We start from the raw sequence: 20,362 nt of genomic DNA on the forward strand, positions 1-20,362 counted from the left end.
TCGCCGCTGCTGGATCCGAGTTTGATTTTTAGTAAAACAAAGCGCTTGACCACAACCGCAGCCCCCACCCACGGCCCCGCTCACCTGGGCAAGCCGCCGAGGTCGACCTCACTGCAGATGTAGGGGCCTGGACGCAGAATCACCCACAGCCCAACCTCCGCAGCCAGCAGGACAAAGGCCCTGGGAAGGTCAAGGCCAGCAACCTTCAGGACGTCCGAGCAGAGGGTGGGGACCAGCCCAGCACGAATCGCAGGCGGCAGGACTGCCCGGGTCCTCTGCTCGCCTGCCTTCCTCTCCCAACCAGAGGCTGGGGTGAGTGGAGGGAAGGCCGAGCCCCCACCCCCAGCAGAGCGGGGCCCCACACCTGTGGTCAGAGGCCCGAGGCCGCCCTGGCAGCTGGGTTCTCATGGGCCCCCAGCATGGGACTGTCCGCACAGCCCCCTGGGTCATGAGGAGGAAGGGCAGCAGACGGGAACAAGGGTCCTAACGATGAACCCGACCCCAATGGCCTTGCTGGCCTCCAGGGGCAACCGCTGTCCCAAGCACAGGTGGCTGGGCCCCACGGCCGGCCGAGCAGGGCTGATGGGACCAGGCACCTCTGCGCTGCCGTGAGGAGGGGAGGGCTCAGAGGGGGCAGGCGGGACAGCTGGGAGTGACAGGCTCGCAGCAGGGAAGCCTCTGGTCCTGGGAGCAGAGCTCCGCAGTGTCCGGAGAACAAGCCCCTGAGCCCAGTCTCTGTGGGGTTCTCCCAGCAGAGCTGAGACGCCGCTGTGGCCTGAATGACGCCCAGCCAGCCCTGTCCTGCTCCCAGCCCAGGGCAGCTCACAGAAGCAGCACCAGCACGTACTCCAGGTCCAGGTCCCCAGAGAAGTCAAACGCGCCTCTGTGTGGCTCGTGGAGGTTCCAGGGGACATAGCTGGAATAGGAAACAGAGAAGTACAATGAGCGTCTTCTTCTTTCTTTCCCATGAATTCCTAGGTCAGCCTCAAACCCGTACCAAAACCTAGAATAGCTCTGTTTCGGAATACGTTAAAGTTTCCCATGGCAATTAAACCTGTATTACACAAACAATAACTACATTCAATAGCTCCTCTCTCTATTACCCAGCTCTGGTCCAAGCTGTCAATAATCCTGATTCAAGATCCTTGGATCCATACATTAATTATCCCTCTCACCACCCATTTTTTGTAATATCCATTAAAAATATAAAGGAAAAAACACAAGTGTCTACATATGCCCAATAAATTATTGCTAAGAATTAATCAAAATAAGAATCAAGGAGGAGTTTCAATTGGATAATGGACATGTAATGAAGGAAGGTGCCATCTTTGGACCTAGCCAGAAGGACTCAGCCAGGAGTTCCCCACGTTGCTGAGTTTGTAGGGCCAAAGGGACATGTGTAAAATTTTAGTAGGTGCTATTTTTATTAGGTGACTAGATTTTGTGTGTGACCAATGAAATTCTTGCATATTGTTCACTAATCTCGTTTCTCATAAGCCTTACTGTTCTTATTATACAATTTTTCACAGTGTAGAGATTTTTAAGGCATGTTGCATTATGGCAGTACTGACTATGTTTCAAGATTTTTCTTTTGTGAGTAGGAATCAAAATTTGGTTTGCTAAGGACTTCAAATATGCATGGTAAAGTTTATAACTATACATTGAGAGAATAGAATAAAAATATTTTGCTTAATGATGCTTACAAGTTACTTACTTTAAAGAAAATTGCTTTAAAATAAAAAAAACAAAACAACGAGAAAAGCTATTGATTAGGCTAAATTAATCTAGCAATCTTAAATATCAGGCAAAATGGATTTTAAGGCAAAACTCACAAGCAGATGCTAAGAGAAGGATCAAATAATAATAAAAGGAACAATTCATCAAGAAGATATAATAATCATTGCCTTCTATCATTTTAATATCAAAGCTTAAGTAAAGGAGAAGTTTAATGAATCAGAGAAGAAGTGGGTAAATCTAGTCATAATGAGAAGCTTTAATTCTCTAAGAAACAAGATAATAACAGCAAAATATCATAAGGATATAGATTTAAACAACTCAATCAAAAGGCTGGATCTAGTAAGTATACATAGAGAACTCAACAGCCAATCAGTAGAGCGTACACATTCTCAAAAAATACATGAAACAGTTGTAAAATACAAATCCCCAAAGTCTTCATTACATGGTCCATGATCCCAAGACAAATGCAACTAAGTTAGAATATTATACTTTAAAAAAAGTAAAATAGATAAATAAAACAGAAAGCATATAGATGAAATGTTTGAAACCAAATGGCTTTCAGAGTACCATAATAGCAAAATTAGTGGGGTATATAACCAAAGCAGTACTTAATGGATTCAGTCCTGAATATATATATTAGAGAACTGAGCTAAATAACCAACTCAGGAGACAAGGAAAAGAGGAGGAGAAGGAGGGGGAGGAGGCAGAGGAGGAAAGTACTAAGTGAAACAAAGTAGAAGAAAAGAAATTATATGTAACTCACAAGTTGTGAAACAGAAAATGAAAGAGAGAGAGATTAACAGAGGTACAAGTGAATCTTTGAAAGGACTAAAAATGTAGATAATATTAAGTAGGAAAAAAGAGAAAAAGGCCCAAATTCACAAAGTGATGTATAATTTCCAAGAAAGCAAAGATAATTTTTTAAAGTCCCAGAATAGAAAAAGTTTTAGACTAATATGATATATTCTAGAAGAAATGAAAAACATGAGTTAAATAATAACTATTCAAGAAAAGTTACATTGTCCCAAAAATCTTCCCCTTACATGACAAAAGATGGTAGTCACAAAGTTTTACAGCTGAATTTTAGGAAACATTCAGGATAAAAATTCTTTTTGCAAAATATTTGCAGCGAGGCCCTGTCCAGTGTGGCTCATTTGGTTGGAATGGAATCCCATAGACAGAAAGGTCATGGGTTCGATTCCTGGTCTGGGCCATACCCAGGTTACAGTTCAGTCCCTGGTGGTGGTGTGTGTGGGAGGGAACCACTCGATATTTCTCTCTCACATCAATATTTCCCTCCCTCCCTCTCACTCCCTCCGTCTCTCTAAAATCTATGAATATAAAAAGAAGATCTAGTCACTTGATTAGTTTACTATAAGATTAATATCAAAACTGGGTAAGACACTAATAAAATTTTAAATCAAGTTCAGTGATATACATGTCTGAAATAACACACGAGCAAACCAAGTCTAGCAATCTGTGTGTGTAGGTGTGCACATGTGCACATCTTGTAATCAAACAGAATTTACCCAGAGCTGTGGATTGGCTGAATATCAGAAAAATTGTCAATATAATTTATTGCTTTAACAGAATACCAAGTAAAAACTATACAATCCCTTAAACAAATGCAGAAAAGGCTCTCCGTAAAACTCAACAACTGTTTATGATTAAATTATTTGCAAATTAGATGAGCCAATTATCAATTTACTGCCTCTCAGCTTCAAATTCACCCTCTGCAATAGTGGACGGGTCCTTTAAGCATTTTCTCCTTTACAGCGAATACGATCTTTATCTTTGCCACTAGAGGGCAGTAGAAGAACATTGAGGAGGAAAGGCGCTTCTAATTGCGGTGAAGTTACTTTAAAATTTCTGTGGTCTTGCCTTATGGCTGGCTAGTGGTGTAGGTGTGTGAAGACATCTAGAGGTTCTTTCTTTTTGAAAAATTCAACAATTACCGGGATAATTCATAGCAGCCAGTGTAGAATTAACCCCGAAAGGCAAGGACACTTAACTACAGGGTGTGGCAAAAGTCGTTTTACAGTTTTCCTTATGGAAACAATACAATAATTAATAAATAACAATACAAGAACAAACTTTGTGTTTCACATACTCACAAGTGTAACCTACTTTTTCCCAACCCTGTGTTTTGGAATTAATATCATTAATACAGTCACAGATGAAACACATTGCATTACATGTCCCATTGTGTTTGCTGCCACTTTCTGTCCTTTCCTTTCTATATCATAGGCCTGAGCTTCTGGGGACTGCCTTTACGTTTTCCTGATGTTAACTAATAAAATCCCACAGCCTGACTATGACAACAAGAGACCTTCCTAATTGCTGGGACAAACATCAAGAAACAGAAAAATATGTTCTGCAACGTAAAATGATAAACTGCACTGCAAAGGCACTTAGACTTTACAATAAGGGCAGCAGAGTGCTGTGAACATGACCGTCAGCCTCTCAGCCAAGTCCACAGTTAGGAAAGGCAGCCGGGCTCTGGCGCCTGGCTGAATTCCAAGCGCACCTCCACCATTCCTAACCGTGTGGTTTTGGGAAAGCACCTTACCCTCTCTCCACCAGAGTTTCCTCAGTGGGGCTAACACTATGCACCACGCAGGACTGCTATGAGGATAACGTGAATTAATACTTCCCAGGGTTTGGAACACGCCTGGCTGTGTACAAATACTAATGCATGTAAGTGGGTAGCCTCCCTTTAAAATGGTGGAGGCATTGAAATTAGCATCTCTGTGTACCAGCAACAGCAGGGTCCTTCATACACTGGGGCTGGGCTTCCCTGCCTTCGCTCTAGCCTTCCCATACAGACCCCCACAGACCCTCTGCACGCAGCCGCCACAATGCAGCCGTCCGCACAGGTTCTTTTCTTTGGTTCTCCCTTCAACCCACCTTTATTGATTCCCAATTTTTTCTGCTTCAAGATGTTTCTGGAAATAAGTCTGTTATGAAGGGGACACCATTGTTCCTAACTGAAACACAATTTTTGCTTTGGGCATGGTTTTTATTTGATGGGTAGTCTGTACACAGATGGGAGCTTTTTCTGTGTGTGACGTGGGTTCATCCTTAATCCCAGCTGAGTGGTCGCACCTCCAGGAGCTGCTGGGAGGAGGTGGGGCCTGAGCCAGCTCAGCCCTCCGTGCTCTGGGCAGGAATTAAACCGTCCCTCTCGTGGGGCAGTTGTGAGGATCAGGCGATCTTTGTGAAAAGGCTTAGAAAATGCCCAGCCATCAGCAAACCCTAAAGGCACGTTACTTTTTGTCACTTGGTGCATAATTGTGTTAAATATCATGCTAAACTTATCATTTAAATGTACATTTAATCATGTCAAATTTATATTTAAATCTTTCTGCTGGACTAAACTGGGCTTCTATTTCTTTTTGCCACCATAATTAAGTGCATGTATGCTGCAATCACTGTGACAGGCATTTTTCATACAAATAAGGTAAAGGTTTTATCTCATTTAATCACCAGCACAACCCTATGAGGCAATTACTACTCTGCCAGTTTCAGGGAAGATCCCAGGGCCCTTCGGGGAGATGGCTGGAGGCAGGGCTGGGACTGAAACAGGGTCTGTCTGCTCATTCAGTGACAGTATTTATTCCTGTTATTCCATTAAACTTTGCCTTAGTGATACTAGTATTTCCTTACATGTTCATTTTGATATGACTGTTATGCCTCTACAGGTTTATTTCCATGCACATTAATATGACTTGTTTCAGTAAGTACAAGCTGTAAGTGACCTCAGAGCATAAAAGCATGTGCTGGACACGACTAATCAGAAGGTCAGTCCTCAAGCCAGGCTCCTCAAACCAGCTCTGAACCCAGAGGCCAAGGCTAAGAGTCTCTGTAGGACAACAAACTCACAGAGGGCTGGTGGCAGCGTTACAGTCGAATGAGTAGCAGAGGGGAAACAAAAGCAGGGCCTCACCATGGCAATCTAACAGAGAACTTAAGAGAGGCAGCTAGAAGCAGAGAGACACATGTCTCACCCGTTGACCAGCAGTCCTGAGCCTGGTCCGATAAGGCTGCCAGGCATGCTGAACAACACAAGTAAACGATGACAGCGCAGGAACGGGGGAGCCCTTGGAAGTCTGTGTGTGTCATCTCCATTGGCTGGGAAAGGAAAACCTTGAGACTGTGTGTTCATCCCAAAGCACGGAAGGGGAGAGGATTACAGTGCCCGAAGAAAGCCCCTAAATCAGCTTTGGCTACCTGCCTGCCTCCCGTCACATATGCAAAATGAACAGTCTGGAGCAAGGTAAGGATTTGGCCAAACAGACCCATACCCATACCTAAGTTTGGGTAGTCACATCTCCCCGGGAAAGCTGGCACCACGTTTACCCATCAGTCAATATGTCACTCCCTCACCCCCATCCTGCCAACTATATAGGTCCTCAGAACAAAGGACCCACTCTCTTTTCTTGGCCTTTCTGCCACACGGGCAGCCCCTGGCCTCCCGGCCTCTGGCCAGGGGCTCTCTGGCTGCTCGTTCTTCCCTTGGCCCTCTGGCCACCTGGGCTCTGGCCATACGGGGCTGGTCACCCTTGCTTTGGCCACCCTTGCTTTGCTCTCCCATTCATTAATAGACTTTGTACACACACTAATAGGCTCGCTGATCTGTAATTCTTCACTGCATCGGCAGGAAGAACCAGGGTTTCTCCAGTAACAGCAGCACTCACGTAGTGACAGTGTTGAAGCCACAGGCCTTCAGCTTCAGGAGGCGATCCCTCCAGTACTCCCTGGGCACCCGGAAATAGTGGATGGAGCCCCCGAAGATAAGGAACTTGTGGCCCTCCAGTGTGAAGTATGCGTTATGCTCTGCTGTGCTTTCTGTCTGAAGTCCCAAGGTTCTGTCCTTCAGCTCAAGAGGGGTCAGGTGAGACCAATTAAACCTGCTGAAAGAAAGAAAAAGAGAGAGAGAAGGAGAGAGATGGAGAGGAAATGGAGAGACTGCTGAGCCCCACCGGAGAAAGAAGTCCTTGTTAGCAGGACGTGCCCTGTACATGCTTCTGATAACATTTTCTCCAGAAAAAGCAAGAAAGCTCCCCGCTCTCCCAACTCAGGCAAACCTGTACTGGTGCATCTGTGACTCAGTTTCTCCAGAAACAAGGTCCTCTTTAGAGTTTACCCGAGGGGCAAAACCTGACCAGATACATGGCAGGAAAAAGATGCACATGATTCTTGTCCACGAAATACAGGGGCTGAGAAGAGAAAGAAATAAAAATGACAAGGGGAAGGCACTGGCCTCCTCAGACTAAAGCATCAGAAAGCGGCCTTTGGGTAGGTCAGAGGCCGCGGTGCAAAGAGTTGCCTGTCACTGGCAGGCAGGTCTCCTAGGCCAGCCTGATGCTGGGAGGCTGGAGCTTTGCCTGGGTCCCCCCTGCCTGAGATCCCACGACCCCCCGCCCCCATACACACGAGCAGGGATGACGCACGGTCCACCTCAGTCAGGACAGAAAGCTGGGGCAGGAGACAGGGCTGGGCACTGGTCGGCGGGGTCCCGGGCAAAGGTGGAGGGCTCAGGGGCCCACTGGCGGCGGAAGCCCGTCACCCACCGGGTTCAGGAAGGACGCAGTGTGGGCCCGTGGACAGACCCTCCGCAGTGCGGACATCGCTAAGGTATGGGTGGGTAGAAGGAAGCTTGTAAGGGGAGCTGAGTCCAGGAGGGCGGCGGATGGGCAGCGACCGTCACCTGAAGCGCGGCGGGGATCTCATGTCCGCGAGGCCGGGGCACCGAGGTCCTGCGCTGCCGCCGCCACCTCCCCGCAGGGGGACCCGCCGGGTTCAGGGGCGCCGCGTGCCGGAGCCTGGGCCCTGGCGCCGCCCCCGCAGCGCAGCCGGAGCCCGGGTCCTGCCTCGCAGCGCCGAAGAGCCGGCCTGGCGCGCTGGGCAGCGAGAAGGGCAGCGCTCCGCTCCCGACCCCGACCCCGGCCTTGGAACCGCCCGCGCGCCGTGTTCAGCCCGGGAAGTAAGGCGGCCGCGGTCCCGGATGGGCGCTCTGACCTTGAGTTTCCTTAAACGGCGTGCCAGCAGCCAACTGCGACGGAAGGGAAGGCGTGAGTGGGCGGAAAGGACAGCTTGGCGCACGTCACGCACGAGGAGGCAGGGAGACCTTGGTCCGGCAGACCCAGCAGACCCAGCAGGGCCCTTTGGTTCCAGACGGCGCTCCAGGCTGCGAACGGGCCGTGGGCACCCGAGGTCGGAGTCGGTGCGAGCACAGAGTAAAGGTTCCGCAGCGGGCAGTGGGGTTCGGGCGAGGGGCGCAGGCTACTGCGGTGTCACGCCTGCTCTGAGTGAGTGTTAGTGAGGGCCTGAGGGTCTCAGAGGGAGGCAGTGGGAGTGCCGGTCCTGTCGGCGGGAATAGCCTCAGGTGTTGACACAAGGATATGCAAGGACGGGGTGCAGGCCTTTGGTTACAAAGTAGCAGGAGGTGGGGCTGGAGAGATCAGACCCGGGAGGCAGCGCAGGGAGGCCTGGGAACACTGTGCTGAGCAGGTCGGTCTTTTGCCAGAGATTTCAAGCAGGGACGTGAGATACTGTTGCTGTTGGTGGGGGTGGGGGCGTGATTATTCTGAGGCCTGGGGTGGAGTGCAGATGGGGGCCGCCCCCCGCAATGGGACATCAGGGGGCCTGGCTCTGGTTTCCATGGTAACCGCGGTGCTTACAAAGACTATGAAGTGGTCAGGAGAGCTGTACAGACCAAGAAAAGTATACATGGGGAAAAGAAAACGTAAAAGATTAAAAATCCAACTCAGGGAAAGGGTAGAAAAATCACAACACCTTTGATGGAGGCTGGTGAAGTAAGAGTGGACTCCGGTCGAGACGCCACGCACACACGGGGATGAGACCAAACCCCTGTGACCTTCCTTCAACCAGCTATCCCCACCCAGCTTCAGCCCCGCAGGAAAGTACGAGGCCCGGTCCAGGAGCAAACAGACTGTCAGCGTATTACCAATGCGTATTGATAGGAGTGTGGGATCGTGTATGGCATTGGGGTGTCAAGGTGTTAAGCCAGGCTGAGGGGGGTGAAAATATAACATTAGATCGGGTAGAATTCACTCACATGATTGCAGGGACAGAGAGGGGAAATATATATATATATATCGTCGTCGTCGTCGTCGTCGGCAGCCGTCCGTCTCGAGAGACGATGGTGTAGCTTCTTAAGAGTCTATCTGCACCGCCGAGAATGGTTGTGCAGTCCGACTCGGGAGTGACACGGTATCTGTCTCCTCCCGTGTTGAATCGACATCTTGCGATGACGCTGGAGTGTCCTCTCCAGTGAAGCTGAAGCTACAGAGCCTGGGCAGGGTGATATGGAGGGTCTGCTGCAATACTTAATGACAAAATAGAGTTTAAGGCAAAAAGGATTTAGTAGAGTTAAGGAATGCTATTACTTAAATAAAAAAAGGAAATATGCAAAGAAAACATAATAATTCTGATTATGTATAAATTTAACAATGTAGCCTCAAAATTTATAAAGTAGAAAGTAACATAATTACAAAAAGAAGTTGAAAAAAATGCAAAGTTATATAAGGGACTTTTATATATATTTCTCTGAAAACATAGCTCAATCAGACCAAAAATAAATAATTTTTAATAACTTGTTTAATATAAACTTAAGCTAATAGATACATAAAAGCTCTTACATGCACAACAAACTCATACAAAAAATTTCAAATTTGACCATATGTTAGGCTACAAAGAAGTCTTTGCAAATTTCAAGTAATTGATATTTTATTTAAAAAAACAAAACAAAACATTTCCATACATAGGGAAGCTCCCCATACTGCAGGGCTCCAAGCGCAAACAAGGTTACAGATTTTTATAAAAATAGGTGACCTTTATCTCATACAAGTTGTTCCAGATAATAGAATAGGGTAGAAACCTACCAAGCTCATTTCATCAGGCAAACCAACTAAACAAAGGGAATAAAAGAAAAACATAGTAAATATCAGTAATAAATATAAATGCAAAAACAAATCCAAGCCAAAAACATAATAACAATAAGGGTTTATCTGAGCAAAGTGACTGTTCATTTTCAACATGAGAAACTCTTTATATAATTTACCACATTAACAAATTAAAAGAAAAATGCCATGTAGTCAGCTAAATAAATGGAGAAAAGCATTCAAAACACACATAAAATTTTAAATAATACTTTTATAGAATTAGAGTGGAAATTTTTTACATGACAAAGTCTGGTACCAGTACAGAACGTTTTTATTCTGTTGCCTTAAACCATAAGGTTTTGTTCCCTCAGAACAGGAGATCTGGATGAGAGTGGCTCTAGGATCGGTTATTTGGCAGCACATTCCCCCTTTCCCTCTGCTGCCCTTGGAGGGGTGACTTGTTCCCGCACTGGCCTCCTCCCAGAGCCGTAGTGCCGTGATGGTTCCACGCGCGTGCTACAGACTTCGTGACAGCAGCATGGCCGCCTATTCTTGAGGCTCTTTTTATTTTACTTTTGTTTTTTCAATGAAATCAGACGCTCTATTATTAAACATCCTTATTTTTCTGCAAGACTGTTTCTTCACTGTAGAAAAATACTACCAGCAAACACAGTATATTGTGAAATTAAGATAGTATTGCTCACCATCTGACACTGTAACAACAAACAGAAACTTTTCTCTGCTGCAGGTTATTTCCAATGGAAAGATCACTAAGTATTTCAACCTAAACCCAGAGACAGATATAAGCAGGTTACAATATTATAGCAGGCTTAAGATAATAATGTTGTCCTTGAATTACACAATTTTTATAGCTGGATTTTACCACAGATAATTTCAAGACTTATGAATATTATAACTGTAGCCTAGCCTAAAAATCATAACAAGATGCACATTGAATTTATCTGCAATCATTAGAAAGTTTAGGGGTATTTTCTGCCAGTAACATTGTTATAATTTATTTTTCCATTGGTATTACTCTAAGCTGCTATTTCAAATCTTCTATTCACCACTGATTTTAGACAATTATGTTTGATTAAGTTGTTTCATACTACTTTATTTGGGGGGGTCCATTTACATTCCTCAGTAGAGTGCATGTATTTCTCATGTGCTTTTTCACTCATTAATTCTCTAGCTCTGAAGGGTGACTCAGTGGCATCCTGATGAGCCAACCATCTTCATAACAAGATTTGTTGAGAGGTCCTGGGTTTTCCGCAAGAGCTTCATTAATGCCAGTTCCTTCTCCAGATAGAGCACAGAGTTCCTCGCAGCTTTCACAACTTTCCAAAGCACCAAACTCATCTCGTTTGTCCCGATTTCAGGCAGACTACAGTAAACATCTCTCAAAGCTCCCTGTGCAAAGTTGCTGATCCCCTGTGTGACGGTACCATTTCCATTGTTATCCATTCGTGTTTCTTTTTTTTTTTTTTTTTAATGGATAAAAATAGTACCAGAATTATTTATTTAAATACTCAATTTATGATTCATGTTTCTTTGTGCATTTACCCCCGAGAGCAGATTGGCGGCCGGTGAGCAGGCCCCGGGCCCAGCCGGCAGGACTGGGTGGGCCAAGGCAGGAGTGCAGGCTGCAGGCTGTGGCTGACGCTCTGTTGAGTCTCTTTCTGAAAGTGAGAAAGGCTTTCGGGAGGCCCTTAACAGTTTTCAACTACGTCACATGGTCCATCATAGGACCATAGGCCCACCCGCACACCAGTCACTGACAGACGCAGCAGGATCATCATGATTAGCTTAGGACAGTTAGAATTTAGTGCTGCATAGTGGTTAAGGTATCCTTTCTAAGGTATAGATTCTTCAACAAATTTCCAGTTTTATAAACCAGGAAGAGTGGCAGCATGGATGTTGGGGAGTATCAAACAAAGAGGCCCCAAACACACACAACTAACTCCATATGGTAAACGCACACAATGTGTTATAGGGACAAACTAACAAGCAGCAAAGTAGTAGAATTTACAGAATTCCCCCAAACTCTTTCCGTCACAGAGCATAAGCCAGGTAGCTGGGCTGCGGCACAACCCCACCCTATAATGCCCTACGTCTTTACAAGATGGGAGGGCAGGAAGCATTTATGTGTCTACACCATGATGGGGTCCCCTATTTGGAGAAATGGTTTTCTTAGGAAGACCACAGCCACTGTCAGTCTGCTGCTGCACTAATTCAGGCCCAGCGAGCTGGCTTTCTGCTAAGCGAACTAGAATGAGGAGGACAAGAGCCTCCAGGGTCCTTCACATCTGTCACCTATCAGTCATTGCCAGGTCCTCAGAGGCTCATTAAACATCATTGCTGTCTCCACCAGCTCTGGCTGATGCCTAGCACAGTGGTTTCCACAGCTCTGTCTGGGAGGGAGGCATCATGGTCTGGGACAGGTGGAAGTGACATGTCCTGCATCTCAAGGAGTTCAAACAATGAACATCACCTAGAACAGATGTGGAGTCTGTTCAGGGTTATTCATTCCATTTCTGTACTAGGGAAAAAAATTTTGGCTCTGGCCAATTTAACTGTCAGGCCATCCACTGACATCAAAGAAAGCACACTATGATCCATGTGTCTGCTGAGGTTGAGCAGGCACACAAAAAAAATTAAAAGAGAGGTAGGTACTGTACCATAAAAAAGGAAGAGGAACATTCTGTTCCTTCTCAGATTCTCCCAGTTTCCCATCCCCTGATCTCTGGGTACCTCGGGGCTCAACCAAAGCTAAAGCAGTATGGTTATGTACAAACTGCCAGTTAAACAAAGCTAGCCAGTCAAGCTGATTCCATCAAGGTCATCGTTGGAGAGAATAGAAGCTTTCAGTACATGTCAGGAGAACTCCACGTTGGGCATCCCAGTCCTTTATATCTTTCATAGAGATCATGGTTGTACATGTTTGACTGTCTCTGTCAGCCCAGGTGGAGTTGCTTCATGCCCAGGTACATGGATGCGTATGTAACATAAAGAATGACTACCTGGTAAGTTGCATCTCTTTCCATAGAGAGGCCTTTAGTAATCCAGGCCTGAATTGCTGCTGAGCCATTTGTGCTGGCCCACTGGGCTGTGAAAAGGTGTTCCAGTCTATCTGGAAAGGGTGTGCTCCGTCAGGAGCACCGTTTGAAGGTCAGCCTGCTGTGAACGCGTCCAATGCTGTGGGTGACAGGCCATGCGTTGTCATGCGGATAGTGGGCTGCAGCGTTCTATTGGGTGTTTCCACCTTGGGGCAAGCTTTTCCACCTTTGAACCAGGCTGTCTTTCCGGGAGCTGTCTTGTAGCCAACCAAAAGGCACCGTGGGTGGTGAGATGTCTCCCTGTGAATGAAGTGACTAGGGTCTCTGAGGCCAGCTGTAGCTCATAATAAGATGTATCATTTTCCTATCACAATGGAACTTTTCGGAGTTTTTCCCACTTTTTGGAAATTTAGTCACAAGAGGACCTTTTCCAAGATGAGAATGCTGGGTCAGATAGTCATGACTATTCTCTGTGACGCACCCTATTTCCATAGACACTCAGCAAAAAAAAGTTTTTGAGTTTGAAAGCAGAGACTGCCAATATTAGTGAGGCTGTATTGGCAAAAGTTGTGTAGAGGCTCTGAGGTGGCTGCAAATACTTGTCATTCTATGGCGTCAGAGGACATAGGAGATTCAGGGGCAGAGACTGGTCTCCTCTCTCCTGGGCTACTCCCAAGGCTTCTGGCTGTAGGGGGTCCCATCAAAATGTGGCCATCTGGCTAGTGACTCAGTATAGTTGCTTTAGCAAAATTCGCGGGCGTCAGAGGTATCAGCCATAATTTTCAGAGCGGCCAATCAAGTGTTTGCCCTTTTGTTTTATAATTAGTGGCTATGGTTTTATAATAGAAGGTCTCTTCGGGCTACAGCCCCGAGTGCTCTGAAGATGATCCCTTGGAAACAGGGTCTTGGGTTTTGTCCTCATTCCATGCCCATCATTTCTTGATCAGCTGTACTTGAATGACACATAATAAAATGGAAGCCTTTTTTAAATTAAGTTGTTATTTTTTTATATTATAGTTGTACCACTTTTTCCCCCATTGCTCACCCCCTACCCCGCCCATCCTTTCTCCCACAGTCCATCCGCACCCTGTTACCCCATTGTCCATGTCCATGGGTCATTTGACTAGACCCTTCTCCTTCTTTCCCCTCTTCTCCCCTGCCCCCTGCCCCCTGGTCACTGTCAGTCTCTTCCTTGTTTCCATGCCTCTGAATCTATTTTGCTCATTTGTTTGTTTTGTTCATTAGGTTCCTGTATTAGGTGAGATCATATGGTGTTTGTATTTTGCTGCCTGGCTTATTTCACTAAGCATAATACTCTCCGGTTCCATTCATGTTGTCACAAATGGCAGGAGTTCCTTCTTTTTTTCTGCTACATAGTATTCCGTTGTGTAGATGTACCACAGTTTTTTAATCCAGTCACCTACAGATGGGCACTTAGGCTGTTTCCAGCACTTGGTTATTGTGAATAGTGCTGCAGAATGGAAGCCTTTTTATAAGTAAAACTATTATCATTGCAACAGAACTTCTGAACTTCCACCAACCATTTACATGATGTAGGGTCTGTCCAGCTCACCGATGATGTGTTGCTGGTATGCCATTCCAGGATAAGACGAACGGATTTTGATTTTTTTCCCAGCAGCATATAAATAGGGAACAGCAGACCAAGTGGAGCTTATAATGGCAAACTCAGTCATCATCATGCTATTGTACAGTGGGAGTATCAGTGGCCACTGTATCCTTGTCCAAATATCTGTAGTCAGTAAAACTCTAGCAAAAATGGTTTCCACTGGCCAAAAAGCACTGTTGAACTTGGAGGCAGTGTTGTATACCATCCATGCTTGTATTAAATGTTGTAGCAAAGCGCCAAATATGCTTTCTTCTCCTGGTCTGCGACATTTCAATTGTGCAGTCTTGGCAAGCTTTGCAGGTCATTCCTGACCATATTTTTAGCTGACTTTACAAGTGCAACACCAGAGGTCACAGCATATAACCAATCATAAGTCCATGCAGTCCAGTATAGAGAACAACCCTAGCAATCATGCAGGTCAGTAAAAGAACAGCAAATGTAGCCCAAACACACGAATACCAAAATCAAACTAGCAGGCCTATAAGCTCTGGTATACACAAGGCAGAGGGCACCATGTCCTACAACCAGATTTCATCCCAGTTAATCCAACTGCTATGCAAAGGGGCTGGCCTTGCACACTCTCCATTAGTGCTCCCCATGCAGCTATAAAAGGGTCCCCAGGGAAACCAGTACAGAAGTAGCAGAGTGCATGCACCCCTCCCCGGCTCTTACCTTCTCACAGCTCAGACTGCATGTGCCAGGGGCCCTACTTTCACAACATGTTCCATGTTTACAGAGTCAAGGAAGCAGAGCATGTCTATGTAATTATGCCAAAGTGGAAGGTCCCTGGTCTGGGAAGTGGCCTTGCTTGGAAGGGAAACCTCAGGAGCCCAACAGGTCATGGTCTGTTCTATTGAGCCACCAAAGTTCTGTTGAGCCAGCTGTGTGTTAAACTACCAGGTGGATGGGCTTATCTCTCATTAGGTGGAGAATCAATATTATCTACAAATCTTCCACCAAATATCTTCTTCAATGGTGCCAGTTTAGAAATAGTAAAATAAAATTCTTGAGCAATACAAGGGGTTCTAGTATTACCATTTTTTAATATTATCATATATTAAAGGTCCTAGCCAACAAGACAACAAAAAGTGGAAAATGATTAACATATAAAAGCAAAATTGTCATTGTAGCCCATATGATCATCATTATACAAAGCTCTAGAGAACCCATTGACAGACTATTAGAGAGCCTACACCCTGGCATAAGGGCTTGTCCAGACGGTTCCCAACCTCCTGTCTAGCCCCCAGTTTGGAGTGAGTTTCTGCCCCTTGCAAAAATTGTTGAAAGTCATCAGCTTTCATGGGGCTTGTCAGTCCCCACTGGGACTTGTTGCCTGATAGGACTTGTGGGTTTCCTTGGCCACTAAGATATCCAGGTGTCTTATTGATGGGAAGCTTGACCCTGTTGCTTGGTTTTGCCTTACCAAGGTGGTTCAGATTTGCCCAGTCGCCCTTGGGGCAGGGCAGGGAATGAGCATACATGTAGGTGAAGGCTTTTAATTAGGCAGATGCCTTGTTCCCCATAGAGCCAACAACTAGAACCCTGCCTCACAGAAGGCCAGCCTGTTTCCGGTGCACAGAGGGGCCGGGCCTGCACGGCCCTGCAGGTGCAACAGCCAGGGCCTTCCCAGAGTGATTTCCAGTCCCCCGCCCATCCTCATGACTGAAAGGCGCTCTTGCCCCTCCCCAAAATCAAATGTCATTGCAAGGCAGCAGCTTTTAGGCAACCCCAGTCCAGTCAGTCCCCATTCAGACTTGTTGCTTGATGGAGTCTTGGGCGCCTCCAGGCAACAAAAACTCTAGGTGTCTCTCATTAATGAGAACATACTGGGCCAGCCAGGCCTCATCCTTGTAGGAAGTTTCAATTTTTCTGGCTCTGCTTTAAGTGGGGGCAATGTTTGCAGATGTAGATGAGGGATTTAGTTAGACAACTGCCTTGTTTCCCATTGAGCCAGCTTCTGGGTCCCTGCCTCTTATGGACACCAGCCTGCTTCCTGGCGCTCAAAGCCCCAGAGCTGTGCTTTGCCCACAACCCCCACCCCTCCCGCAGGCATAAGAGTGCCCAAGGCAGCCAGGGCCCTCTACGCAGGAGAAGCTCATGGAGGCAGTTTCTAGCATCCTGCCTAGACCCAACTTGGAGGGCGCGCCCCACCTCTCCTGAAAATCTAGCATTGTGTGATGGCAGCTTGATAGCAGCGACAGCGGGTCAGTCACCATGTGGACCTGACCTGCTGTCTGATAGGGTCTTGGGCTTCTTTAGCCATCAAGACATCCAGGTGTCTCACATTGGGAAGAACCTTGGCAGGGCCTCCCAGTTTCACCCGGGGAAGTCAGTCTCCCAGCTCATCCTTTGGGTGGAAAATGGGCGCATGTATAGGGGAGGGCTTTCCATTAGACCTGTCCTTTGTGCCCACAGGAACCAACTCCTGGGACCTGGCCTCTTCCTGCATCTACCTGGTTCCTGGTGCCAGACCTCCAGGACCTGCATGGTCTCCACATGGAAACAGGTTCCTGGGAGAGCCTGGGGCACTTCAGGTTGGGGATAAGGTGTTCTTCACAACAGTTCCCACTCTCCTACCTGGATCCCAGGATAAACGGAGCTCCCTCTCTCTCAGAAATCATTGTAAAGTGGCAGCTTTAATGCAGCCACAGTGCAGTAAGTCCCCAATTGGACTTGCAGGCTTCTGTGGTCCTTAGCTTCTCCAGTCATCAAGATGTCTGGTGCCTATCATTCAAGGGAACAGAGCAAGGCAGCCCTGACTCCCCCAGCTCAGTCTTCAGGGGGTAAATGTGCATTTGGGTAGGTGAGGGCTTTCATTAGGCCTATGCCTTGTCCCCCAAATGAGCCAGCTTCTCTGACCAGGCCTCCCTGTAAACTTGCCTGGTTCCTGATATTCACACCCCTGACCTGCACTGCCCACACATGCACAACAAGTGCCTGGAACAAAGAATTATTATTTGGGGGATGATTCCCAACTCCCTGCAGTTCCCAGCATAAAGAGAGGTCCCAGGAATACAGCTGTGAGGCTGCAGCCTTAAAGCAGCCACAGTTTAGTTGTTAGTGGGAAGGGACGGGGACCGAGGTGGGTCTTCCCCGGCACGGTCTGGAATGTGTGAATTCTTAACTTTGTACAGGAAGGATTTCACAATACAGTGCAGGTAATCATGAGAACATGTTTATTTCACTAGAAACAAAGAAAGGACTTAAGATAGAAGAGGCAAGATCATAGCAACAGGAGCCAGCCTAGGCAGTACTGCCTTGGCCCTTTAGAAAGAAAGTCACAGAAGCAAAGAAGTGAGCCAGCCGGGCTGCGTGGACTCAGAAAGCATCTTACAGAGGCAAAAAGAGGGCCCTAGGAGACAGGTCCAGAGCGTCAGCCTGGGATGAGCTGCCGCTGCCTGCTGCTCCCCTAGTTGCAAGTCTCATGGGGACCCTTAGGGCTTATAAGAAAGAGTGCAGATACGCACGTGAGAAAAGAAGCGGAGGAAGGAACAGGCATGCTCAGATTTTCTGAAGGCAGAAATTTTAGGGGAGGTCTCAGGAGTATCTCAATAGAATATTCCTCAGCGTTCCAGGTGTGTACTTTAACATACTGATGCATCAAAATGAGTCATAGAGGGGTCAGGGTCATATTCTGGTAAGTTTTACCTTCAAAGAATGTCACCAAAGAGGGACCAAGACTGAGGTGGGTCTTTCAGGACAAGATCTGGAATGTGAAACCATTTGCTCCTAAGTGTCCTTGGTTAGGGAAGATAAGATCTTATGATTTATTATCTGGTTGTAAATTGCTCAGATGTTTACCTATCTGTCTCAGTTCCACTTGCCAAGGAATATTCCTAGCTTCTTACTAACCTGCCTCACAGTCAGTCCCCATTTGAACTTGCTGCTAAAGGGGATCCCCACTTGTCTAGCCATCAAGATGTCCAGGTGACTCTCAATGCAGAGAAACTTGGCCAGTGTCCTGGCTTTGCCCTGGCTAGGAAGTACTGATTCTCCAATGAAGCCTTCTGGAGAGAAAAAAAGCACATATGTAAGGGTTTATAATTAGACACATGTCTTGACTTCCTAAGAACCAGCCACAAGAGATCTGGTCTTGACCTACACCTGCCTGGTTCCTGGTGCCAATGCCCAACCTGCATTGTCTGAGGAGGCACAGTAGGTGCCTGGAGGAAACTGGGGACTCCCTAGGCCTGGGAGGCTCTTCGGAAGGATTCTCAACATCCTTAACAGCCCTGGTGTGGAGAGAGCTGCCACCCATTCCAAAACTCTGTGAGAAGGCGGCTTTAAAGCAGCCACATGTTACCCAGTCCCCATGGGGACTTGCTGCCTGATGGAATGCTGGGCTTCCACAGCCATCAAAATGTCCAGTTGTCTCTCACTGGAGGGAAATATAGTTGGGCAACCTGACGGTGCCCCGGTCAGGCAGTATAAATACTCCCAGTTTAGCCTTCAGGAGGGAGGTACATTTATATGTAGGGGAGGGCTTTTATAATTAGAAATATGCCTTGCGCCACCCCCAGAACTAGTTCCTGGGAGCTAGCCTTTCTGGCCATCAGCCTGGTTTGTGGTACACAGTATCCCAGAGCATGCACAATAGGTGCCTGCAGCAGCTATGGGTGCACCAGGCCTGCGTGGTTTCAGAATGGTTCCAAACCCCTGCATAGCCCCGCTTTGGGGCATCTTCCACACCTCTCATAAATCTTAGTGAGGCGGAAGCTTTCAAATGGCCACAGTGCCATCAGGCTCCATTTAGATTGGCAGCCTGTTGTGGTCCAAGGATTCCCCAGCCATGAAAAAGCCCAGATGTCTTTTGTTGGAGGCACTTTGGCAGGCCTGGAAAGGACTTACCTTGATAAGGCAGCACAGATGATCCCAGCTCATTCTCCAGATGGGAAATGCTCATATGTATCAACAAGGGCTTTTAATTAGTCATAAGCTGTGTACCTCCAAAAGATGGCTCCTGAGACCCACCTCTCCTTACCCCAGCCTAGTTTCTGGTGCCCAGAGTCCCAAACCTCCATGGACCACACGTGTGCACTAGTCACCAGGGGGCAGACAGGAGGCCTCTAGAACCAGGGCCTGGCCTGGCAGTTCCCAGTAGTATCATAGCCCCAGCATGGAGGCAGCTGCCAACCTTCCTGTAAATCTTACTGTGGTGGTGGCTGCAAAGCAGGCACAACCCATTCTGTCCCTGTTTGGACTTGCTTCTGAGTGTGTTCCCTGACTTCTCTAGCTTTCAGAATGTCCAGGTTTCTCTCACTGGAAAGAGCTGTGGCAGAGCCTCTGGCCTCACCATGGCAAGGCAGTCCTGATCCTCCCACATCAACCTTCAGAAAAAAAAAGTGTAGGTAGGGCTCATAATTAGGCATGCCTTGTTCCCTAAAAGCCTGCTCTACCTGCACCTGCCTGGTTTGCTGAGGCAGGATAGTCGTCGTCGTCGTCGTCGTCGTCGGCAGCCGTCCGTCTCGAGAGACGATGGTGTAGCTTCTTAAGAGTCTATCTGCACCACCGAGAATGGCTGTGCAGTCCAACTCAGGAGTGACACGGTATCTGTCTCCTCCCGTGTTGAATCGACATCTTGCGATGACGCTGGAGTGTCCTCTCCAGTGAAGCTGAAGCTACAGAGCCTGGGCAGGGTGATATGGAGGGTCTGCTGTTGCCCATGCAGCAGACCCCCCCTCTCTTCGCAGCTGAAGGGTCCAAGGGAAAGACGGAGTCAATACAGCTTGGCTTCAGGTGCGCCGCAGGAGTTGCCGGTGTTGACTACAGCGTCAAACCGCCTTAGGGACTCCGGCTCCGGATTTTCTGTCGGGGTTTACTCCCTTAGCCTTTCCCCTGAAGAGGTATGCCGCAAGGCAGCGGAGGTTTTTTGGAGTCAGAGTTTTCCTTCTCTGATGTGCCCTGACTGGAAGATCGAACCAGCGACACTTAGCTCGCAGGCCGACGCTCAATCCACTGAGCCAAACCAGCCAGGGTTGAGGCAGGATAGTACGAAACTAGGAAATGCCTTGGTAAGTGTAATAGAGAAAGTGAGG

The 20,362-nt window shown here is 47.3% G+C and overlaps 1 protein-coding gene across 1 annotated transcript in view; it reads right to left on the reverse strand.

Annotated features, from left to right (window-relative positions):
* Positions 1-7,584, reverse strand: part of GLB1L3 (galactosidase beta 1 like 3) — a 37,153-nt gene extending 29,569 nt beyond the window's left edge. The window contains exons 1-5 of the mRNA XM_090257715.1: positions 7,448-7,584; positions 6,825-6,956; positions 6,435-6,650; positions 848-916; positions 85-180 (exon numbers count right to left, since the gene is read on the reverse strand). Coding sequence (XP_090113841.1) covers positions 85-180; positions 848-916; positions 6,435-6,650; positions 6,825-6,956; positions 7,448-7,470 — 536 coding nt within the window. The 5' untranslated portion in view covers positions 7,471-7,584. The remainder of the gene's footprint in view (positions 1-84; positions 181-847; positions 917-6,434; positions 6,651-6,824; positions 6,957-7,447) is intronic.
* Between the last annotated feature and the right edge of the window lie 12,778 nt (positions 7,585-20,362).

This window comes from Furipterus horrens, unplaced genomic scaffold (genome assembly GCF_987537825.1).
Source record: "Furipterus horrens unplaced genomic scaffold, mFurHor1.1.pri manual_scaffold_11, whole genome shotgun sequence".
NCBI classification, from domain to species: domain Eukaryota; kingdom Metazoa; phylum Chordata; class Mammalia; order Chiroptera; family Furipteridae; genus Furipterus; species Furipterus horrens.